The sequence below is a fragment of the Spinacia oleracea genome, chromosome 4 (genome assembly GCF_020520425.1).
Source record: "Spinacia oleracea cultivar Varoflay chromosome 4, BTI_SOV_V1, whole genome shotgun sequence".
In the NCBI taxonomy this organism is placed as follows: domain Eukaryota; kingdom Viridiplantae; phylum Streptophyta; class Magnoliopsida; order Caryophyllales; family Amaranthaceae; genus Spinacia; species Spinacia oleracea.
Window position 1 is genome coordinate 167,506,943 of NC_079490.1, and position 26,858 is coordinate 167,533,800.

The window sequence follows — 26,858 nt, forward strand, 5'->3', positions numbered from 1 at the left end:
ACTGGAGCATAGAGTAATGTCCCCTGAAAAACACATTTTAAATTCTCTGGGCCCAAAACAAGATCCCGATTCTTACTGATTTGCAATTTTAGTTCAAGAATCTAAGCGGTTACCATAATTCTTGATTTGCATAGCTTTTCTATTTCATCAAAATTTGGGTGTTCAACTAATGACTCAAGGTTTAGATTAGTAATTGCGACGTTGTATTCTTCAAAAAGAATTTGAAGATCAGCTTGAAGCTTTTTCAAGAAGGAAACTTCAATTCCTTCTCTACCGTGTCCAGGATAGCAAGATAAGAGAGTAATGCGAGGCTCCCTTCTTCATGATCCATGAGGTAAAGTTGGTGGCCTGCAATGGTGGTTGTGAGGGCTGGCTCTACAATGGTGGTTGTGAGGCTGTGGGGTTGTGGTGATGATAAGAGAAAGAAGATAGGTCGGTGACCGGAATAGTCCAATGATTGACTATTCAAGTGAGGAGTTATTTCATTATAGTTCATGAGTCATTCTTTGTCCAAAACTGAAATTCAAAGGATAGTTTGATGTTTCATTAAACCTCATGAAATATCGGCCCTCTATTATTTATTATTTATTTCACAATTCCCAAAAGTTATTTATGTTTTCCGTTTTAAACTCTATTTAGTTCACTTTATTTCAGGGCCTTATTATTTACTTTAGATTTAATCAGATCAGATTAGAAAAAATAAATTCAAATCAGATCAGAAAAAATAAGTTCATATCATATTATTATTATTATTATTGGTATATATTTATATCATTGTTATTATTACTCCCTCCGTGCCAGATTAGTTGTTACACTTACCATTGCACAAAGTTTTAGGTGATAAGTAGTTGTTTGGTTATCAATTGTCATTTTATTGAAAAAGTAGATGTGATATGAGTTAGTGGGGTATTTTTTAATTGAATGAGAGAGGGTGTGGGGACAATAAAATTAGTGGGAAGAGAGATACAATATAATAATTGTGCGGTCATTCCTAATTTAGAAGTGTAACAACTAATCTGGGACGGACGGACGAAAAACGAAAGTGTAAAAACTAATCTGGGACAGAGGGAGTACTATTATTTTATTACTATTATTCCTTTAATAAAAAAAATGATGTTGTCTTGATTTGAACCAATATGTCAAGATCATAACCGGTATAATTAGATCATGTCCAGATTATAGTTGGTTTGTACAGGTCATATCCAGATCATAACCGACCTGTACAAATCATGTCCAGATCATAACCCATATGTACAGATCATGTCCATATCAGAACCGAGATCATTTCCAGATTAAAACCAATATGTACAGGTCATTCACAAATCATAACTCATATGTCCATATCAGAATTGATCTATACAGATCATGCCCAGATAAGATTTGATTTGTGTAACGCCTCGACTTCTAGACGCTATTAATTAGGTTAATTATCTTTAATTAACAGCGAAAATCCTAGCTTAGTTGGAGCGTCACATGTCATATTTCTCTTGCGGGAGATACGGCATGTGACACTCCGGCTAAGCTAGGGTTTCTGCTGCTAATTAAAGACAATTAACCTAATTAATGGTGTCTAAAAGTCGGGGCGTTACAACTTGGTATCAGAGCAGAGGTTCTGCGACCATTGACTAAATCCCTACGGGCTTTATGTCAATTTTTCATAGTAATAAAAAGAATTAGGGTCAAACATAAGTTTACTAGAAATAAATGGATTAAAAGAAGTAAAATGGTTTAAAGTGAATTAAATGAGTGTGAGTGATAGGAACGGGGAATGGGTTCAATTTCTTTTGTTACTGATGATTTTAGAAGCAATTTACGTGTACGCTAAGAAGGATTTGTGTAAGAATGTGATGAAGAAATGTATCTTCACGATGGGATGATGGCTTCAAGTGGAAGTATTCTTACTAACAACGCGCTGATTGTTGACAACTTCTATCGTGACAATATAAATCGCGAGTCTAAGATAACATGAGCTAAAGAAACAAGCTAGGGCAACCATTAAATAATGGGTGTTGATAAAGGTCGAGTTGTGACAACATTTAGTTGTCGCAATCTTATGTGTCGGTGTTTAATTGGTACATATAAGCGCCACGTAGGCTATGAGTCATCATAATAATTTTACTATCGATGCAAATTTTTTACTATGAAAATATGTAAATAAGGTAATCGATATATAGAAAGAAACAAATTAGAATATTAAGATTTTCCTACCTTTATTTTAAACATGTATAATAAGATATATAAGTTAAATATTTTAGATTCCGATTTAAATCATGACACATAAGCATGTCATGTCATAATTGTGACACGGCTTAAAGGTCGCATGTTGCGACTTTTTATCATTTTCGTTAAATAATTACGATCAGTCCTAAGAGAAACCAACGATAATAGATGGAGAAGAAAATCACAAAAGGCCAAGAATAAAGGAAATCACTTCTCGTCATGAGTACCTACCTATGAAGATAAATCAAACTGCACGAAATCCGAAGAAATGACTTAGCTGGAGAAGTTAACGATGCTACCTAATGGCCCGATTGTTACATTCAAGTATGTCATCTCGTACCAAAAAGGGAAAGTCAAGCTATAAGGAAAATGATAAAGGGATAGAAAACGAGCTTTGGAAACTCAAAATTTTCAAACTATTTGCGATAAGAGCCTAACCAACTTCGTGAAGATGAATGCTTTAAAGGATGCGATTAAATTTAACGAACTATTCGATTCGCTTCTTACTATGTATAGGCAAAATTACGAATTACGATGTTCATGAATCATGACCAACGCTGGAATGAGTAAATAGATCTGCAGGTCTCTAAACTTTGCCAAAAGGAGCAGTTAGGTCCCTCAAGTTTCAAAAGGAGCATTTAGGTCCCTGCGTTTGGATGGAATCCGCTGCTTTTTGTTTTCCGTCACTAACGTCCGTTAAAATGCATTTAAATTAAAAGGAAACTAAATAAAAGGCACTAAACGACAAAAAAACAGTTACATTTACCATTTACCAATAATTAAATAAAGGGAAATTCATTTCAGTTAGCTTTTTACAAAAATATAGCCGTTGAGGCTCTCAAAAAACAGAGTATTTAACATTCCATGGCAAATAAAACACTTAAAAATTTTGTAGAACGTGAATTATGAATTTTGTTACAATTTACAATTAGACGTTGCACTTACCGATATGTCCAGTATTTCATGCTCCTGAATCTAATTTATTTATCAAGTTTCGATGTGTGTTCAAGCCCGTCTAATTAATTAAATAAATGAACATAAACGAGCTTGTTCACGAGCTTGTAACATGAACGAGCATGTTTGTGTTCAGATCATGTCCAAACTGATTTGTTTAATGAGCCTCATTTTGTGTTCTATCTCGTCTCAAAGCTAAGCTCGCTCATCAGAGTATTATTTAACGAAATTCAATTAATGGTCATACTCGTTAGATAAGAGGACGTAAAAGAGCTTCGTCCGAGTAAGGTAATGAACCTTAATACGGAGTATGTGTTCAAACTAGGCACATATACGGAGTATGTATCCACTGTTCTGGAAATTTAAACATTTGTATTAGATACAAGTTGCATTTCAGACGCACTATATTTAATTTGGTCTTCCTTGGTCTACTAACTACTCCTAAGTATTTAATGAGGAGCATTGAGATGTGAGAAACAGCTTATCTTCCATTGGTCTTCCTTGACTATATAAACACAAGGGGGTTGGCTTAAAGCATTACAACAAGACTATATTTAATTTGGTCTTCCTTGGTCTACTAACTACTCCTAAGTATTTAATGAGAAGCATTGAGATGTGAGAAACATCTTATCTTCCATTGGTCTTCCTTGACTATATAAACACAAGGGGGTTGGCTTAAAGCATTACAACAATATTCATCTCTTATATCTTGGTTTGTATTCAATACTCCATATATATTTCTTCTTCTACTCAACAACCCAGTTTTTTTTCCTTTCAATTCATCACAACACAATGAATATCTTCTTAACCATAGAAGATTTCGTATACAAATATCACCCCCCATATCAGAAAATAAAAATTAGTCATTAAAAAAACACGACCGTAGTTTCTCTGTCTAAGTAGCCTTCCAATGTCATGCTTCCATGACCCCTTGTTGAGTCATTCTCAAAGGGGTTGTGAATGTTGGAGAATCCTGAAAAGCAGATCATCGAATGGTGAGGAAATCATTTTTCGATGAAGTGAAGCTTGGGTTCGACAAAGGCGTGTTGTGAAGGGATCCACCTCGTGGGGCCTCACCTCGAGAGTTCTAGATCATGGCCATCAAACCAAGGCTTCAAGCAGTACATGAAACGAATGGATGGCATGTGAACAGAAGGTACGCGAGGCAGTTGGTCTGTATCCCAGCATGTCTGTATCCCGGGCCGAACAAACGTGAGTCGGATCAAATTGTGCATAAATGGTATCCGTTACTCGGTTGGTCTTATGTTATGGTTCAAGTGTATTACCCTTTTGAGGATTGGGTTGGCAACGGGTATTTACTAGCCTTGTACAGTGGGGAAGGACCATTGTCATGTAACTAGATTATCCTTTATTAATATATGTTGTGATTTTGTGTTTAATAAGTTAAGTGTAAGAACTATTTGTAATCAGTTTTGATGAAATGTGTAGAGCTGGCAAAAATTGACCCAACCCACCAACCCAACCCGAACCCAACCCAATAATAAAGGGTTGGGTCAAGATTTTCAACCCGTTTAATTAAATGGGTCAACCCAACCCAACCCGTTTAATTAAATGGGTTGGGTCAGGTTGAAATTTTCAACCCGAAAACAACCCGTCTAACCCGTTTAAGTGCAAGCAAGTATGTAATATATATATGTATAATGTGATTTGAAAGATTTTATTTCTCATTTTCCCTTCAACATTGAATAATTATTTGACGTTTTGATTCATGTCAAATACATATTGAAAAATTACTTTTTGCAATGAGATATGCCATAACAAAATCACCTCGCAATTCTATAGTCAAATCAATTTACAATTAAAAGTGGGAAAAAAAAATTAAACGGGTCAACTTCAGGTCAACCCGTTTATAGTTGGGTTGGGTTGGGTTGAAAATCTCAACCCGTTTAATTAAACAGGTCGGGTTGGGTTGGGAAAATCTCAACCCGTTTATAAATGGGTCGACCTGATTTCGACCCAACCCAACCCATTGCCAGCTCTAGAAATGTGTATGGTGAAAAAGCAAATGAAAAGGCTAAGGACCTTGAAAAAGCTAAGTCAAAATCAAAAGAAACTATTTTAAATCATTTATACACATGTAAATTGATTTCCCTTTATTTAAAATCAGTTTTATTATTATTTAATTGAACTTAACGGAAAATGTAACGGTGTTAATAAAAATAGCTTATTCCATCCATTTTGAGGGACCTAAATGCTCCTTTTGAAACTTGAGGGACTTAACTGCTCCTTTTGGCAAAGTTAAGGGACCTCCAGACCTATTTACTCACGCTGAAATTATAAGATTTTCTCTTTCCAAGAAGTGTATGCTATGCGAAAGTATACAAACGGAAAAAAAATTGATAATCCCGACTTAAAGAAGATATGATGACATCTATGGAAATGACAAGGTCGCCTATATGGAGATTGACGAAATGAAAGTGACGTTATCTCAATTCGTGAACCTTATGCGCTAATTACACGTGTTATGAGTATCTTCACTAGTTTGTAAAAGTATTATACTCATGTGAATGTGTAATCATTGTGTATCATATGCATGATATGATTTATGGTTTTTAATACGTGCTTGCCTGGTTTATACTTCCCCGTCTCTTTTTGTTCTTTACGTTTGATATTTTTTACGCGTTTTAACGATTACTTAATTTGTATCGAGATTCCACAATTTTTTTATTTAAACAAGATAAATTACGTTTATTTATAATATTTTCACTTTTATCAAAATTCTGATATTGGAAAATGAGAAAATTTTAATGTCCCAATGGAAAAGTGTGAGAGATTAAATGACACAATGAATTTAATTGGTTAAAATAATAATTTGACACAAATTTTGATAAAATACTAAGTCATTTATGTGATAATATAAAAAGAAATGTAAAGAACATTTTGAAATACCCAAAAAGGAAAACGTAAAGAACAAAAAGAGATGGAGGGAGTAATTTATTGTTATGTGTGAAAAGGATCTAACAAGTTTTATGGACCATCTTCGATGGAAGTTCTTCTGAGCTCAAGTTCAAAGTACGATATCGTTATTGAAAATAACTTTTAAGGATTGTATGAGTATTATGATTTCAAAATGATGGTTTTAAAGTATCTTATAAAGTGATACTCCTTATTTTCACGATATATATGTGCTTTTAATACGTGTATATATATATATATACATTTTCAAATTCATAAAATGTTTCTATTTTCAGTTTAAATGTTTTTCAAACAGGATTTCACAAAGTAAAGTGGAGCCTAATCCAATGGCAACAAGTTCGCCCTTTTTCATGCTCTTTGCTCCTTGGTCCTAGTTGATGAGATAAAGTGGAGATGCAAAGGACGAAGGCAGAATGTAGTTGACCTTAATGACAATTAAGATTCAATGTACTATTTTGCCCCTTTTATTTTATTTTAGTTGTATACTTGTATTTTGATTTACAATTTATTATTGTAATTTAAAAATTTGTTGTACAGGTCGAGCAATTTGACAATGGAGGCATTAGAATCTGCAGTGCTAAACAAGTTCAGTCAATTGAGTCATGTGCCTATTTGGAAACCCGAAAGGCCTGAAAGTATTAGAGGAGGAGACGAGCTTAAAATTTATAGAATATATATATCCTGTTGGCATGACGCAGAGACGAGCTTTATATACCTTTAAATTTCAGGAAGAAAGTGATTTTAGAAGTCATATAGAAAATAATCCATGCTCTAAGTTTGAGGTCATATTTGTTTAAATTAGAAATGTATTTTCCAGTTTGCAATTTTGTGTATGAACTTGAACTTCAGAAGATGCTGCTTCTTCATTCATGGCAGTGGTGGATTCACGATTAGTTGCGCAGATTAAATGACTATACAAGTTAAAAACCTCAATGTAAGTTATTTCGATTGCAGTTTTGTGAATGGCTTCGGTTAATAGGTGCATTGTTTGGAACTTGAAGGTTACACGATCAAGTTTTGAAGCACATACAAACAATCATAACAACAGTATGTTGGAATCAATTTTGGTGAGGTTTATCTGTATAGCAGTTTCAAATCTTTAATCAAGCGTTTTAGACTGGAGAAATCACCTTTTTCTAGTGGGATTTGTTTTTCTTTTGTTATAAATTTTAGAAATTTTTGTCAGAAATGACCTTTTATAATCCAAAAATTGTGAAAAATGACCTTTTAAAAAAAAATGTTGTGAGATAGGACCCAAATCATTTTTTTATGTTGTGAATAGTGATATTCTAGTAGGAACACTTGACAAGAGGGGGGGGTGAATTGTTTTCGTGAACTTAGGTTGTTCCTTTGCGGAATTTAGAAATTAAAGGAACAGCTATCAAATTAATACGAAGATTGTGAAAACTGAGGAAACTTCTTGATCCTTATCAAGAAGCAAAAACCTCAAACTCTTTTATATATTGTAATCGCTCGAATACAACACACTCAATAACTCGAGTTCCACCTGAACACGAGTTCCCCACTGCAATCCCCTTTGATTACAGTGCCTTGTTCCTTTCACACTCTTTTACTGACTTGACTCTAAGTCACTTTAGGATCACTCAACCCTTGTACCCCAAATTACAACTCGATGTATTTGAAACTTCTAGTAATCAATAAAGCTTATGAATAATACAGAAACTCTAGGAACACGCTCTTTTGTAAACTGACTTTTGATAAAACTCTTAAGCTCTTTAGAAATATTGTGCGTTGTCAGTTGTGATTTGAGAAATGAAAAACCTTTTCCTTTTATAGAAGAACTTTCTTGGTCAGTTTCCCATGTTCCCCTCAACGGCCACTAACAGTTACTGGGAGCAGTAACGTGCACGTTGATTGAGAGAAACAGGGAGACTTCTTCAAACCACTTTTAACACGTTCAATTTTAGAGAAAATAGTGGGAGTAGTTTTAGGAACAAGTAAAAACCTTTTCTTGGAAAACAAGGAATTCTAAATCAGAATCCAATGTTGATTTTCTCAAAATCGTTTTATTTATTTTCCAAAAGATTTTCCTTTATAAAACTTTATTTTATTTACAAAAACTATTTTCTCAAACATATTAAAACACACGTGTTCCTTTTGTTCCATATTATGCATAAACGTTATTAAAACACTTACATAAAATCTAAACATAAACTCATATGTTGTAGCTTCTATGTTGGCACCTTTTGAAGCTTCGCTTGAACGCTTCATGCATTGTTCCTTCTCCGGAACATTGATGATCCTTATAATATATGAGGAACACCTTAATAACTTGCTTAGGATCAGTCGTTGAGGATCAGCCTGCTTTAGGAGCAACCGTCTTTGGGAACAGCCGTCTTGGGAACAGCCGTCTTGGGAACAGCCGTCGTGGGAACAGCCGTCTTAGGAACAGCCGTCTTAGGAACAGCTGTTCCCGCTGTCTTGGGAACAATCGTCTTTGGGAACAGCCATCTTTGAGAACAACCTTCCTTGGGAACAACCTTCTTTGGGAACAGCCTTCCTTGGGAACAGCCTTCTTTGGGAACAACCTTCTTTGGGAACAACCATCCTTAGGATCAACCATCTTTATATTTGCAAACTTGATCGATTCTTTAGGATTCCCTGCATTGCTTGGTGTTTGTTCCACATGCTTAGTTTGTCCTACTCAGGCACTCCCTAACTTTGCATTACAAAAACACTTAAACAACGATTAGGAAGTTTGCGTTGTCATCATCAAAACTCAGAATCAACAAATAGGGACCAAGGTCGCTTTTCCGGCGGTCAAACCCAATTTTCCGGAGTAGACTGTCACGTGAACGGCACGTGACCCTAGTTAACGATTTTTTTAAAAAATCTCTTCCCTCCAAAAAATTCCCTCCTTATTCCCCTTAACTAACTCAGTTACCTTTACAAAAAAACAAAAAAAAAAACTTCGTCATTTTCTTCCTCCATTTGAGAAAAACTCAAGCTTTTTTGGTCCAAGTTTTGGATTCTGAAGAAAGGTTCTCCAAAACACAAGCAGAAGCTATTTGCACATTCTCAATCCCATTGGCAAATAAAGAAGCTGCTCAAAAATTAATTAACTTATGAACCCTAATTTAAAGTTTTTACAAATTGGAGAAATTGGAGCAAAAAATTGGGGCTTTCACTATTATCTTGTACGAAATGTCACGACAATCAAAGGGGATTTTTGCAAATTTTGTGACCTTGGTCCCTATTCACAACAAAAAAAACATGATTTGGGTCCTATCTCACAACTTTTTTTAAAAGGTCATTTGTCACAATTTTTGGATTATAAAAGGTCATTTCTGACAAATATTTCTAAATTTTAATGTAATCTCAGGTACATGAAAGTATGAAACCCAGGTTAGAGTCCATTTTCTTAGTTTATGTTAATGTTGTGTTTTTTTTTCCTAATGTAATAAAGGAACAAAAGAATAAAGAAAAGTTTCCATGTTTATATTTTCACTAGTGAAATCTGGTTATTTTTCTTAAATGATTTAACTAAATTTACCTGTGTACGGAGTATGTTTTTGTTTTAATAAAAATATACTCCAATATATATATACTACATATAGTTTGATGTTACCTTTCCTTGTAAAAATAAAATAGTTTGATGTCAGACAATAGTTGTTCTATTTATTTTTTCTGAACCTATTTCATTCGATCATTATTTAATATTTGGATTTTATTTGGCCAGGAGCCCAGGAGTTCTCCGTTTGAAATGTGATGAACAATGTCCCAACAAAAGTTTTCGAATTTATATTACTAGATTTAAATACGCGATGTGTGTTTTTCATCTAAAAACACGATACATCACTCATTCTACAAACATTGGAAATGTTAAATTTTAAAAAATTAAATAAAAAAGTAAGGACGTTTTATGTAGTTTATTGAAAATGCATCCACGTGTGGGTTTTTGCAAGCTTAGTTCAAATTTGTGGCCCAACTGTCACCGAACGTAACTTCTATTACTATATACTAAAAGGGACACCAGGAATGACACGTGTCATTTCCTGGTGCGATTTTTTCCCGTCTAAATATTTTTTTTTATTTTTTACTTTAAAATAAATAAATTACATTACGTTTTTTTAGGAAACTAAGATAAAAATATATTTTAATTACCATAGATGTGTATTGCATAATATATTATTGGAGGAAAGCTAAATCAATATTATTTTTTCCTTTATGATATAATTTTATTTATGTATTATTATAACTTTTTAATCTGATAAGAATTATAAAAAATATTGATAAATGAACTTCTAATGTTAGTCTACTATTAATAATATAATACATGGTCACTGATAAGTAAGAATGTTAATTAAAATAATATATAATACATGGTAAGTAGACTAACATATAAGTTTATTTATCAAGATTTTACTCAATTCAAAATATGTTGTATTTGACTAACTCGGTTATGCTCGGGTCTTTTCGAAAATTAGTCTTGAGTCATTCGGGTTTGGTTAACGTTGTTAGATCATTCTACATACAAGTAAACGACTATAAGTTTTAACTTTGTATAGTAATATGCAAATTTAGTTCATTTGAATATTTTTTTTACACAACTTTGAATTTATACTTTTTCATATATCCTTTTTACTTTCATGTTTTCCTAATATCACAAGTCTTTTAGTTACTATTAAAAAAAAATGTTTTAGCAGTAGCTGTGCGTTGCACGGGCCCTAAACTAGTTTATTACCTAATTATCACTGAATTTGCTTTTTATTTAGCGATTTCACAAATTCTTATTTACAAAGGGTGTACAATAAATATTGTACATCGGAGTAAAAATTAACTCAAAATGTTTAAAAGTTGAGCTTATATATGTAAAAGTTATCTATTTTTTAGTGATAAATTTTTTCATTTCAATAAAACATATTTCTTCAAAACCACTAATAATGTTTAAAATTAATCATTTAACCATTTCTATCAAATTTTTTTTTACTAATATAAAAGTTAATCAAAACTAGGTTAAAGTTACAAAAAAATGGGTAAAAGTTATTTTGGTGTACAATAAGTTTATTGTAAACCTAGTGCGCGCAAGACCTTTTGTAGCAATTTAAGGCTCGATCCACTTTTAGTACCAAATTGTTGCTCAACTACCATTTTCTTTTTACCAAATTGGTCAATTGACCATTTAAAATGGTCCAAGCGAAACAGGATTACTTGCGATTTTGTGAACGTAACCTTGAATTTCCTCAAAAATACCATAAGGTTTTGAATGGATAAGGATGAAATAAATTAAAATAATTCTATGATCAAGTATTTTAAAACTAATAAATTGTAGCGAGGCCCGCGAGGGTAGATGGAATTCATAATTTATTCTTTATGTACTTTTATTTTTTCTTTCTGAAATCATCTAATTACATTTTTCGTCATGAATAAGATAATTCGTTATAGTTTGACTAAGATATGCATGATTGCATGATGTTAGCTGGTACGTAAATTAATTGATTCACTCATATGCTGTCATGCTGTGCTGATATGCATGAATGCATGATGTTAACTGGTAAGTTTGACTAAGATATGCGATTCCTTTCGTTTCATAATTATGTTACAATTTCTACTTTTTATGCTTTTTTTTGAATGATGTGGGGATTAGAATGATGTGGGGATTAGGCCCCTAAAAACAAAACAAAATGTTGAAACTACAAAACAATGTAATCCCTCCATTCCTAAATAAGTCTCATTTATAGAGAGTGGCACTACAAGAAAGCGCTTGATTACCGATCAAAATTACCGACCGCCACAAAAGTGGTTGGTAAAACTAAATTTATCGACCAAAATTAAAGCGGTCGGTAATTTACCGACCGATGAAGAAGCGGTCGTTATTTTTTAAAATTACCAATTAGCGACTGCTTTTCCATGCGTTCCGACTAACTAATAGTCAGTAAAAATCCGATTAGTTCAAAAATATATTTAAAATTTTACCAACCGCTTATTTAATTAATCCGACCGGTTTAGCGGTCGTTAAAATAAAATAAAAAAATTATAGCAGCTACGACCAACTGAACTCCTCATTGTACATTCTAGAAAAAAAAGGAACGGAGCTTTTTTTTTTTTTTTTGCTAAGCAAGTAAGGATAATATTAATTTCCACAAAACAGAATACAACCTAGGCTAACTCAACGGGAACAAACCAACTAGGTTGGACCATTCCTCACAAGAGCAAGCACAACACAACTAAGTTTCAGAGATTCTGAAACCACAAACTATCCTTCCTACTTACATTCTTTGGCATTACAGCCATCACTCTACTCTTAACTGTCTGCTTTAAAAGAGTCATTACATTCAAAACAGTAGGGAAAGCTTTATCCCAGAAACTACTATTTCTACTCCTCCAGATCAGATAGATCAAAGCAACCATGCTAGCATACATAACACTTTTCCTAAATTTGGAACTGTTGCTGTTAGACAGTTGTCTAACTCCTCTCTGTAAGGTAGTAAGGGAGCTTTGAATCCCCAACCAACTCTTCAAATCAGTGAGACATCTGCTACTGTAAGGACACTTGAAGAACAAGTGTTCATGATCTTCAGGGGCTTGACCACAGAGAAGACAATCTGAAGTTGAGCTAACTCCAATTCTTGCCATTTTTGCTGTTGTTTGCAATCTGTGCTGAATTGCCAACCAAGAGATGAACCTATGTTTTGGCACAGTAAGCCTATTCCAGACCATCTTGTCCCAGTGAACCATGGGCTTGGAATCAATGAGCTTATTATACACCAATTTCACAGAATATTTAGGCATATTGCAGAATTCAGTAGCAGTAAACACTTGCTTGATTTGTTCTTTAGTATCACAGATTTTCTTCCAGTACCAACTAGAAGCACTAGTAGGGACAAAATCCCACCAATCCCCATCCTTAACATAAACTGAATTGATCCATTTTATCCAGATGTTATCTTGCTTATTGGCTACAGCCCAAACATACTTCCCCAGATTAGCCACATTCCACACCTCCACATTCCTAAAACCAAGACCACCTTGATTCTTATCACAAAAAGTCTGCTCCCAAGCTATGTAACTTGGCTTAGAGCTATAAGCCTGTCCACTCCATAAGAAGGATCTACAAATTTTGGTAATCTCTTTTAGAACACTCTTAGGCAAAATATAAATCTGGGACCAATACATATGGATACTAAGCAAAACAGCATTAATCAATTGCATTCTAGCTGTATAAGAGAGGTTCCTAGAACTCCATACTTTGATTCTAGCAGTCATTTTATCCACCAACATCTCACACTGAGCTGCTGTAATTTTCTTTGAACAAATTGGAACTCCCAAATACCTAAAAGGTAAAGCACTTCTAGTAAAACCAGAAGCAACAATCACTCTAGTTACATCAGATTCAGTCATACCATGACAATAAACAGAGGATTTTTGAATATTAGCAGACAAACCAGAGGTTATGGAGAACAATTTGAAAGCTTGCAACAGAAGATAAATGGAAGGAAAGTCACCTTTGCTACACAGGATCAGATCATCAGCAAAACACAAGTGAGTGAGCTTAATATCTCTGCACCTTGGGTGAAACTGAAACTGAGGGAGAGCACTCATTTTCTGAAGAATTCTTGATAAATATTCCATGCAGATGAGAAATAACAAGGGTGACATGGGATCACCTTGTCTCAACCCTCTTTTGGATTTGAAAAACCCTTGCATTGAGCCATTAACCATCAAAGAAAACATGGGAGTAGTAACACACTCCATAACAATCTGCACAAAGGAATTAGGGAAACCCAACTGCTCAAGCATAGATTTCAGAAACCCCCAATCCACTGTATCATATGCCTTTTGTAAATCTATTTTCATTAAACAGCTAGGCTTAACTGATTTCCTACCATACTGCTTAACCAAATCTTGGATCACCATGATATTGTGAACAATGTACCTCCCATGAACAAAACCACCCTGATTCTCCTGGATAAGATCAGGCAAGATCTATCTCATTCTCCCACACAATACCTTGGTAACACATTTATATAAGGTATTACAGCAAGATATAGGTCTGTATTCACTCACATTTTTTGGGCATTTAGTTTTGGGAATAAGGGTAATTACAGTACGATTCAGCTCCTTCAACAATTTGCCACTCTGCAGAACATCTAACACAGCAGCAATCACATCATCCCCCACTATGTGCCAAGCATCTCTGTAAAAGAAGGATCCAAATCCATCTGTCCCTGGTGCTTTCACACCTGGAATAGACCATAAAGCATTCTTCACCTCTTCTCTAGTGTAAGGAGCATTTAGAATAGCTCTGTGAGCATCAGTAACCAGTGGACCTGTTTGAACTATATGAGAAATATCTTCAGCTTTTTGAGTACTATTACCACCCAATAAACATTCATAATACTCCAAGAAAGCACTAGTAACCTCAGTAGGATTATCTCTCCAAACTCCATTCTTATCATGAATACTATACACTTGATTCTGCAAATTTCTTCTTTTAATACTCTGGTGAAACACAGCAGTGTTCTCATCCCCACTCTTGATCCACTCAACTTTAGCTTTTTGCCTCAAAAAATCCAAATAAACCTGATGTTTATCTTTGTATGTCTTAATAGTATCTAGCTCTTCATTAGCAAGTGAATGATCAGCAGGATGAAGATGCATAGCTTCTTGAGCAGCTAATAAGTCATGATAGGCCTTCAAGTCTGCAACATGTACATCAGAAAAACCAGTCTTATTAAGCTCTTTCAAAGCCAACTTCACTCTCTTCAACTTAGAAACCACTCCAAACATCTTACTTCCAGAAATGGGTCTATCCCATTGAGTCTTAACAATCTCACTAAACTTTGGAGAACTTTTCCACATAGTGAAGTACTTAAAAGGTTTCTTCCCCCCATTATTCTTAGGATAAACAGTGAGCAACCCAGGTGAGTGATCAAAAGCACCTTCACTCAGAAAACACACCTCAGCAGCAGAATAAGAATCAAACCATTTAGGGTTAGCAAGAACCCTATCCAGTTTAGAAAAGACCCTATTTTCTCCTTCCTGCTTATTGTTCCAAGTAAAGAAATGACCACTACTTTTGATATCTTCCATGCCACAGCAGTGCATACAAGCATTAATGTCAGCAATTTCAGATTGTCTAACAGCAGAACCAATTCTCTCCTCTATGTTCATCACACAGTTAAAATCTCCACAAAGAATCCAAGGATCCTGAGTATTCAAAACTCTCAAATCACTCCGTAAACTCTCTCTCTGATTAATATCATTGAAAGCATACACAAAAGTGCAAAAGAAAGCTGGCATACCACTCATAAGAGTGACATGACAGTGAATATGCTGAGCTGTAACAGACAAAATGCTGACAGTGAAACTACCAGGATTCCAAGCCACAATTATTCTACCTCCAGAATGGAATCTTGAGTTGCTAGTGAAACACCAACCAGAGAAAATCTTCTGATAAAGTTTACCCAGATTTGGCAACTTTACCTTGTGCTCTAGGAGACCAACCAATCCAATTCCATGCTGCTGAATGAATCTACACACTTCACTCTGCTTCTGGGATGAATTGAGCCCCCTAACATTCCAACTTAATATCTGTTGGATATTAACAACCATTATTATTTTTAGTTAAAATAATAAATCAATGTAATCCTTAGAATACATGCATGCAATGTCTTAAAATTGATAGGAAAGAAAAGTTTGCTAATTTAAACAACCTATATTAAGCAAACTAAAAACTATATAAACGTAGGTTATATTGTTTGTAATAATCATCCCAAAAACAAAAAGAAATATAAAGGAGAAGAGAGAGAGAGAGAAAATCTTTAAAAGAATTTTTAGAGAAAAATTCTTGGGTGTAATTGGGGTGCGTATAGGTTGTGAGTTACAATAAGTGTTGTGAACACTTGTGTATTATTTATTTTTTCAGTAAAAGTTTTGCACGGTATTTAGAGATTATAACACTTATCGGATGATCAATTTGTTTGTGTGTGTTATTTTAAATATTATTGTTATTCCTACTAATCTAATTCATTAGGAAAGTTGCATAATTTCCTAACAACTGGTATCAGAGCCGAGTTGGTAAATTCTGTTCGTATCCATAGACGAATTGTCAAATACGATCCAACAAAGTTAGATTTAAGTGGGAGCAATGGCTGCAGATGAAGGAAAGATAAAACTCGAGAAATTCGATGGTGCAGATTTTGGATTTTGGAAGATGCAGATTGAAGATTACCTATACCATAAAAAGCTTTATGAACCTCTCTCGGAAACTATGCCAGAGGGAATGAAAGATGAAGATTGGAATCTTCTTGACAGACAAGCCCTCGGAGTTATCCGATTAACGTTATCGCGCAATGTTGCTTTTAATATAGCAAAGGAAAAGACTACGGCAGGTCTTATGAAAGCTCTCTCAAATATGTATGAGAAGCCATCAGCCTCTAATAAAGTTCATTTAATGAGGCGGTTATTCAATTTGCGGATGACGGAAGGTGCATCGGTAGCTCAACATCTCAACGAACTTAATTCAGTCACAACTCAATTAAGTTCAGTCGAAATAGATTTTGAAGATGAAGTTCGAGCATTGATACTTTTGTCTTCATTACCAGATAGCTGGAGTGCTACAGTCACAGCTGTGAGTAGCTCGTCAGGAAGCAATAAGTTGAAATTTGACGACGTTCGTGATCTGGTTCTCAGTGAAGAGATCCGACGGAGAGAGTCGGGTGAATCATCATCCTCTTCAGTATTGCATACAGAGTCAAGAGGAAGAAATTCAACCAGAAGGAATGAACGTGGAAGATCAAGCTATCAAGGTAAATCTAGAAATGGGAGATCGAAATCAAGGACTCCCATTAATTCAACAAGCTCGAAAACTATCGAGTGTTGGAATTGTGGGAAGATTGGGCACTACAAAAATCAGTGCAAGAGTGCACCGAAAAATCAAGAAGCAAAGGCAGAAGCAAATATCACTTCTACCTTGGAAGGAGATGATGCGTTGATATGCTCTCTAGAGAGCAAGGAAGAGTCTTGGGTGTTAGACTCTGGAGAATCATTCCACGCTACTTCGAAGAAAGATTTCTTCGAGAGGTATGTCCTTGGAAACCTTGGGAAAGTATATCTTGGTGATGATCAACCTTGTGATATTGTTGGTAAAGGTGTAGTGAAGATTAAGTTAAATGGGTCAGTTTAGGAGCTGAAAGATGTCAGGCATATTCCCGACCTAAGAAAAAACTTGATCTCAGTCGGGCAGTTGGCTAGCGAAGGCTACACTACAAACTTCCAAGGTGATAATTGGAAGATTTCAAAAGGTGCAATGACAATTGCGCATGGTAAAAAGAGTGGTACTCTTTATATGACAGCAGGGGCGTGTTGTTCAGTTGCAATTGCAGCGGGAAATGAAAATTCCAAATTGTGGCACCAAAGACTTGGCCACATGAGTGAGAAAGGGATGAAGCTTATGCATTCGAAAGGAAAAGTTCCAGAGTTACAGTCTGTTGAAGTAGACATGTGTGAGGAATGCATACTTGGAAAGCAGAAGAGGGTAAGCTTTCAGACTAGTGGTAGAACCCCAAAGAAAGAAAAGTTGGAGCTTGTTCACTCCGATGTTTGGGGACCAACAACTACTTCATCCATCGGAGGAAAGCACTACTTTGTCACTTTTATTGATGATCATTCTCGAAAGGTATGGGTTTACTTTCTAAAACATAAATCTGAAGTGTTTGAAGTTTTCAAGAGATGGAAAGCTATGGTTGAAAATGAGACAGGTCTGAAAATCAAAAAGTTCAGAACTGACAATGGTGGTGAATATGAAGACACCACGTTCAAGAAGTTTTGCTATGATCATGGAATAAGGATGGAGAGAACCGTACCTGGTACACCTCAACACAATGGTGTAGCTGAGCGTATGAACCGAACGTTGACAGAAAGAGCCAGAAGCATTCGTATACAGTCTGGTTCACCGAAGCAGTTCTGGGCAGAAGCAGTCAACACATCATCTTACTTGATCAACCGAGGACCATCAACTCCGTTAGAATACAAAATACCAGAAGAGGTATGGAGTGGAAAAGAGATAAGTTTATCTCACTTAAAGGTATTCGGTTGTGTAGCATATGTGCATATTAGTGATCAAGGCAGGAATAAGCTTGATCCTAAATCTAAGAAATGTACTTTCATTGGATATGGTGGGGATGAGTTTGGATACCGCATCTGGGATGATGAAAACAAAAAGGTGATCCGTACTAGAGATGTGATTTTCAATGAAAGAGTTATGTACAAGGATAGACACAAAACTGATGCCAGCGACTCAATACAGAGTGGGCCGATGTTTGTTGATGAAGATTATGTCCCGGATAGTACAATGACAGAGTCAATTGTAAGGGAACCTCAACAAAATGAATCCATTGGACAAATCACTATGCCACAGTCCAACATGCCACAATCTTCTAGTCCGGTACCAGTATTGAGGAGGACTACTCGTCCACATGTGCCAAACAGAAAATATATGAATTATCTGTTATTGACTGATGAGGGAGAGCCTGAATGCTATAATGAAGCATGTCAGACCAGTGATGCTAGCAAGTGGGAGCTTGCAATGAAAGATGAGATGCAATCTTTGATCTCAAACCAGACATGGGAACTAATTGAGTTACCCATAGGTAAGAAAGCCCTTCACAATAAATGGGTATATCGAGTGAAAAAGGAACATGATGGTTGCAAGAGATACAAAGATCGATTAGTAGTCAAGGGATTCCAACAGAAAGAAGGAATTGACTACAATGAGATTTTTGCACCTGTTGTGAAACTCAATACCATCAGAACAGTGTTGAGTATTGTTGCCATTGAAGATCTTCATCTTGAGCAATTAGATGTGAAGACTGCATTTCTTCATGGGGATCTGGATGAAGAGATATATATGCATCAACCAGAAGGCTTCTTAAAAAGTAAGAAAGAAAATATGGTGTGCAAACTTAAGAAAAGTTTGTATGGCCTAAAACAAGCCCCGAGACAGTGGTATAAAAAGTTTGATAGCTTTATGCACAAGGAAGATTTCCAGAAGTGCAATGCAGACCACTGTTGCTACATTAAAAGATATCAGTCCAGTTATATCATCTTACTACTTTATGTCGATGATATGTTAGTAACAGGTCCAAATATGGATGATATTAAAAGGTTGAAGCAGCAACTGTCTAAGGAGTTTGATATGAAGGACTTAGGTCCAGCAAAGAAGATTCTTGGAATGCAAATTACAAAAGATAAGCATAAAGGTACTTTGCAATTATCTCAATCAGAGTACATCAAACGTGTTTTACAGAGATTCAATATGAGTGAATCCAAGCCAGTTAGTACACCCTTGGCAAGTCACTTTCGGTTATCCAATGATCAGTGCCCTCAGACGGAGGAAGATAAAGATTATATGGCTAAGGTTCCTTATGCATCAGCCATTGGGAGTTTGATGTATGCAATGGTTTGTACAAGACCAGATATTGGACATGCAGTGGGAGTTGTTAGCAGGTTTATGTCAAATCCAGGAAAAGTTCATTGGGAAGCAGTGAAATGGATTTTGAGGTATCTACGAGGTACCACAGAGAAGTGTTTGTACTTTGGTAAAGGTGAATTAAAAGTACAAGGTTATGTAGATGCAGACTTTGGAGGTGAAGTCGACCATAGAAAGAGCACCACCGGCTATATATTCACAGTTGGAAATACAACGGTTAGTTGGATGTCGCAGTTACAGAAGATTGTTGCTTTATCCACTACAGAGGCTGAATATGTAGCAGTAACTGAAGCCAGTAAAGAGATGATATGGCTTCAAGGTTTGTTAACTGAGTTGGGATTCAAGCAGGAGAATAATGTTCTATATAGTGATAGTCAGAGTGCGATACACTTGGCAAAGAATTCAGCATTCCATTCTCGAACAAAGCATATTGGGCTTCGAAATCATTTTATCCGATCTTTACTAGAGGATGAAGTGTTAAAATTGGAAAAAGTTCAAGGAACTATGAATCCGGCAGATATGTTAACAAAGGCGGTGACTATTGACAAACTAAAGTTATGTTCCACTTTAGTTGGCATGCATGAGTAACATACGAGAAAGTTGTACTCCATGGAGTAAGGTGTGAAGACAGATTAAAATCAGTCTTCAAGTGGGAGATTGTTGGATATTAACAACCATTATTATTTTTAGTTAAAATAATAAATCAATGTAATCCTTAGAATACATGCATGCAATGTCTTAAAATTGATAGGAAAGAAAAGTTTGCTAATTTAAACAACCTATATTAAGCAAACTAAAAACTATATAAACGTAGGTTATATTGTTTGTAATAATCATCCCAAAAACAAAAAGAAATATAAAGGAGAGAGAGAGAGAAAATCTTTAAAAGAATTTTTAGAGAAAAATTCTTGGGTGTAATTGGGGTGCGTATAGGTTGTGAGTTACAATAAGTGTTGTGAACACTTGTGTATTATTTATTTTTTCAGTAAAAGTTTTGCACGGTATTTAGAGATTATAACACTTATCGGATAATCAATTTGTTTGTGTGTGTCATTTTAAATATTATTGTTATTCCTACTAATCTAATTCATTAGGAAAGTTGCATAATTTCCTAACAATATCCTATCCCTGAGGAGAAGAAGAGTTCCCTCTTCCAATTAAACTCCCCATTTGTTCACTGACACATCTGTGATCACCAGAACTGTCTTGCAGTTGTGGAGAAGCTTGCTCCTGTTGCTCATCATTAAGTAACTGGAAAGGATTTGCAGTCTGAGTGGGTTCCACAGAAGAAACTCTCACTCTTATTGGTCTAAGTGCCCTCTGAAATCCCTCTTGATCCACTTCCACCTCTTGAGGTCTTACTTGATGCACAGGTTGAACCTGTTTCTGCACCCACACTTTCTTGGCTTTGTTCTGTCTACATTCTGATTCAGTATGCCCAATCAACTGACATTTCTCACAGAGTGTTGGCCTCCATTCATATCTCAATTCCACCTGAGTTATCATGCCATGCTCATTCACAAAAGAAACAGACTCAGGTAGTTTCTGATTCATTGGCACTTCCACCATAACTCTAGCATAGTGTAGCTTGTCCCTATTAATAGTGGCTGAATCTCTCTTAACTGGATTGCCAATCTGCCCCACTATTTTAAACAGAGCTTTTTCACCCCAATATTTGAAGTTCAATCTCAATTGAATCCAAATAGGGATAACCTGTACTTCTTCCTTTTCCATGTCCATATCCACAGACCAAGGTCTAACAATTAGGGGTTTCTTATCAAAGAAGTAATGACCAGTTAACACTGTATCTCTTGCCTCCATTGTCATAAATCGCACCAGAAATACTCCTTTCTTCACCATCACCACTTTATCCACTTTAAAATTCCTCCATATTCTCCTAAAATATCCCTCCATCACATGAACAGGAGGGTTTGCACCCACTACATAACAAACAACAGCAGAATTCCAGAAATCAATCTCATCCTGTATATCATCTATTTCAATATGAACTGAATTCACTATGGGTGGAATCGCATCATTATGATCAGTAGTTGATTCACTATGATTATCACTATGCTCAGATTTAGCAGCGTCATCAAATTGTTGTAAAATGGGTATTGAAACCATACCAATATCCAGCTAAGATCGAGTAGTACCTGCATTCATCTGTTTTGCTGAACCATGGATGACTTCCATGAATTCATTGAATGAATGACGAACTTCTGATCGAACCTGGAGATGTCGCAATCCAGATTTTGGAGTGAAAACTTCATTCTCAATCCCAAAATCCAAAGCCTCTACGCCCAGAACTTCGTCCATCGAACGAGTTTTCAGCGCTTGGGAGTCTGAAGATGGTCCTCGTGGTCTTCCATTGCCATTTCCATGCCTGTTTCCTTGAGCTTTCGACCCAGTTTTTCTTGCCATGGCTACGGCTCACGTTAAGCTAACGTGCACCGAGAGAGGAAACTTGGGAGAAAAGGAAACCCTTAGTTTCTATACTATCAGGAACGGAGCTTAGAATTGGGTTAAAGTCGACCACCGAATTGGGTGAAGCCAACAATCCTGACCGACGCTGCCAGCCCCACCCCCATCCCCACCGCCGCCAGCCCCAACCCACCGCCGCTGTCACTCTTCCTCGCGAGTCGTCGGCCACCGATTTGGGCGAAGCCAACAGCCCTCGCCAAAGCCGCCAGCCCCACCCCCACGCCCACCGCCGCCAGCCCTACCCCACCGCCGCTGTCACTCTTTCTCGCGAGTCGTCGACACACCCAATTAACCAGGTAATCTTTGTTCCTTTTGATTTATTGATTTTGGTTCAATGTGTTCAAACCCTAACTTTTTAGAATCTGGTCTATTTGTAGATTTATGGCTTTGGGTTTTTTGTATAATTTGATTATTTGTAAAAAGCTTAGAATGAAGATAGATAGGTAGAGCAGAAGGTTAGAATGAACTTGTTTTGGTGAAAAAAGTTGTTTATAATTTCATTATTTGTGTGCTCACCCACCCTTGTGTGCTCATCAGAATATGCGGATGCTGCTGGGGTTGGTGAAATTTAGTGGGAGGTGGTGTTAATGCTGCTTCTCTTGGCAGTTTGTTGCCGCAGTCAGGTAGTTCTTAATTGATGTATGCTTGGAGAAATGGGTATTGTTCGTTGCATATGTGTTGTTCTTGTAGTTGTAGATCCTAGAGTTGTTGGTCTTAATTTGTCATGATATAATGATTTAATTTTCCAAACCCTAATTTTGTTGTTTATATATAATGTAGTTTTTCTCAAGAACTCTGTGAACTCTGCGATCTTTGGAGGTAACATTTTTTCTCTTCTAATTTTGTTGAATTAATGACTTATTATGGTAGTTTATTCAAGGAATTTATGGAATGCCTTGTTAGAAAAGTATGGAAATTTTATGGAGTTGTAGTTTTGCTACTTGATTATGGGCTTTATATATCCACCATATTTAAATTGATGTATGTATATGAGAAACACCGAATAATTTAGAGATTGAATTTGAGTAGTAAGTAATTGTATTGAATAAATTTGTGCATGTTTATTGTAAATGTATTTTATTATTTATATTTGATTTATATTCTTATTGGCTTGTGTTTAAGTAATTATTGATCTTTATATAATTTATAAGTAACTTATTGATTTTTATATCATTAATAAAATTTCGAACTTTATATCATTAATAATTATTGATTTTTATATAATTAATATTTACAATTATTTGAGTGTTTATTTAAAAAACTTTGAACGTTAAGTAGACTATATAGTAGGTTTAGTAACATGATTAGTGTGAGATGTGCTGAGATTGGTTAGTAACATGTTTTTTGTGAGATGTGTAGAACTTGGTAACATGAAAAGAAGAGAGCGTAGTTGGATGTATGATAGACTCGATGGGCGCAATCTTAAGCCTGACTTTCTCAAGGGGGTTGGAGAGTTCATTGAGTTTTGCAAAGAGCATCCAACATGCAATGATGGTGACAAAATAAGATGCCCATGCCCCTTGTGTGATAACAGACGTTTCCATGATACTGAAACAGTTAGAGTACATTTGTACAAGAAGGGGTTTGTTCGTAATTACTATCAATGGATATGTCAAGGGGAAAACTTAGTAGAGTCCTCGCGTGTTCAACCAAATCCATATCGGGATATGGTTATTGATGCTCTTGGAAATAATCAAGAGCATTTGTTGAATGAAGAGGGTAATTCAGTTGAGGAAGAACCAAATGATGAAGCTAAGAAGTTTATAGACCTTTTGAAGGCAGCTGGAGATCCATTATATGAAGGGAGCAAACTATCTGTGTTGGAGATGGCATCAAGAATTGCAAGTTTGAAATGTGAATTCAACTTACAACACAGGTGTGTGGATGGGTTTGCATCTTTGTTGAATGATGCGATTCCAAATAACAACCAAATGGGCAGAACTTTCAATAGCACAAAGAAGGTTCTTAAGGGCTTGGAACTTCCTCATGAGAGGATCCACACATGCCCTAAAGGTTGTTTGCTCTTCTGGAAAGGTGATGCACAGTTAGATAAATATAGAGTATGTGGAAGTGATCGGTATAGGAAGACTGCAAAGGGCAAGCTTGTTCCAACAAAAGTTCTAATCTATTTTCCAATCACACCGAGGTTACAAAGGTTGTATGCTAAGAAGAACATTTCAGATGATATGACTTGGCATGCCAAGAATCCCCGAGTTCAAAACACCTTCGCACATCCTAGTGATAGTGAAGCATGGAAGCACTTGGATACAACCTTTCCTAATTTCGCATCAAAGCCACGAAATGTCAGGCTTGGTTTGTGCACGGATGGATTTGCCCCCCATGGTAAATTTGGATCCCAATATTCATGTTGGCCAGTTATTCTTACACCATACAACTTGCCTCCATCGATGTGTATGAAAAGACCATTCATGTTCCTTTCTTTGCTCGTTCCCGGTCCTAAAAATCCTAAAGGAAACTTGGATGTGTACATGCAACCGCTCATTGAAGAGTTGAAACAGTTATGGGAGGTTGGGGCTATGACTTATGACATCTCAAGCAAGCAGAATTTCAACCTCCGCGCGGCCCTTTTGTGGACTATTAGTGATTTTCCTGCATATGGCATGCTATCTGGATGGTCCACTGCTGGAAAGAAGGCCTGCCCATGGTGCGGTAATTAATAAAAATGAGAAATGTGTAAGAGGTAATGATTGAGAATGTTTTTTTTAGAAAGGAAAAAGTAAATAATTGTTTATTGATAAAGTACAAATAAAAGTGGATGTGTGGATTGAAAAGTGGAAAAAATGTAGAACGTGTAGGAAACAATAATCATGATTTATGGAATAGTAAGAAAAGTGTATGTTCAAAAATGGAAAGTGAACACTTATAAGGGAACGCTTTTATAGAAAAGTGACACTTATTTAGAAACAGAGGGAGTAACAAACTAAACAAACAAAAGCAAAACACCAACTCCATTAGCAGTGAGAGCTACTTCTCACGCCCATGTTTGTCAATGTATATTTTATATTTTTATATCTCTAGTTATACATTAGCCAAAAAAATATAAAATTTTGATATTCCCTTCGTAATATATTAGGACTCACATATGGTCGGGCACGGGTATTAAGGAAGAATAGTAGAATGAAATAAAATAATAAAGCAAGTGGGGTTGAAGTAAATATTTTATTCAAGTAAAACAAGTGGGTACCATTGACTTTGGAGGAGGTCAGGAGGGGGGTGGATGGGTTTCTGAAATGAATTGTTTAATATGGTGGTGGATTATATGATAAATTATACGAAGTAAATATCTTTTTTAATTAGATGGTGAGGTAGAAAAGTTACTAAAAAATGATGTGTGACTCCTAATAAATTACAGCCGAAAATGGTAAGTGTGACTCCTAATAAATTACGGAGGGAGTATTATTAAAGTACTCATTGATATGAATCATACAAAACCCCAAATAAATATATTTTTCTTATGTGCGGAGTATTGAAAATAATTTTTAAAAATATATTTAATTGTAAATTGTGTTAAAATTCTAAGTTGGAACATTATTATGGAATAAAGAGAATACGTTAATAATGTTGTACTCGTACCTTTTTGTTTATGATGATTTTTACTTTTTCATCTTTACTTCTAGGGGTTATTTATTCCTCTTATAGGCAAATAATTTGACTTTATATTTTATGGTGGGGCTAATTCGTAATCTTTTTTTAGTTATAGTTAGTGGGAAGTGGGTTGTTGTTTTTTGAAATTGTGAGTGATGAATTTTTTTTTCATAGGAAGTACTGAAGTATTCTATCTGTCTCTTTTTATTCTTTAGTACTGGCCGGTATTATTTACACGGTTTAACGACTAGATAATGTGGATTTGTTTTTTTGTTTTTTTTTAAAAATTTAAACCATGTAAATTACGTTTATTTATAATATTTTCACTTTTATAAAAACCGGACATTTGAAAAAACGTGAGAGATTTAATATCTCAGTTGGAAATGTGAGAGATTAATGCCTTAATAATTTTAATTGGTTAACATAATTAGTTGACACAATTTTTGGCATACTATTAGGGGCATTTATGTTATAACACAAAAGGAAATATCCAACTATAAAAACCAAAAAGAACATCCAAAACGAATGCGTAAATAATAAAAAGAGATGTGGGGAGCAATAAGTAAAGTGATTCCAGCAAAGATGAGAGAAATACCCCCCTTTCTTTTGTTCCTTGCGTTTGATTTTTTACACGTTTATTAACGATTAATTAATGTGCATTGAGATTCCTCTAACTTTTTTATTTAAACAGGGCAAATTACGTTTATTTATAATATTTTCAATTTAATCAAAATTCTGATATTGAAAAAATGAGAAAATTGTAATGTCCCAATATGAAAACGTGAAATATTATATGACCCAATAAATTTAATTGGTTAAAATAATTATTGGACACAAATTTTGATAAAATGTTTAACATTTATGTGATAACATAAAAGAAAATGTAAAAATATTTTAAGACACTCATAAAGAAAAACGTAAAGAAAAAAAATACGGAAGAGTAATAATTAAACAATGGACTTAGTGACTTTAATAAAATAGTACAAGTAATTTAAGACGAGTTCATAAAGAATATAATCGCGACAGATTGGATATAAGACTTTGGGTTTAGCAAACTACGTAGTATAATATAATTCAGGATCTTCGCATTAATGATTTTAAAAATGAATTATCATTATTCAATTATTTTACTCAGAAATATTTACTTTTAATTAAAACTTGAATATGAAGCTTCGGGTATGGCCCCCTTTAAACATAGGACTAT

At 35.2% G+C, this 26,858-nt stretch overlaps 1 protein-coding gene across 1 annotated transcript; it reads left to right on the forward strand.

The window, feature by feature from the left end:
- Positions 1-23,385: 23,385 nt before the first annotated feature.
- LOC110776124 (uncharacterized) lies at positions 23,386-24,726 on the forward strand. Its single transcript, XM_021980683.2, has one exon. It carries the CDS (start codon positions 23,386-23,388, stop codon positions 24,724-24,726), a length of 1,341 nt encoding a protein of 446 aa, XP_021836375.2.
- Positions 24,727-26,858: the final 2,132 nt, after the last annotated feature.

Excerpts from the sequence above, each read along its gene's own strand:
- LOC110776124 (XM_021980683.2), top strand. The coding sequence starts at position 23,386 with ATGTTTTTTGTGAGATGTGTAGAACTTGGTAACATGAAAAGAAGAGAG.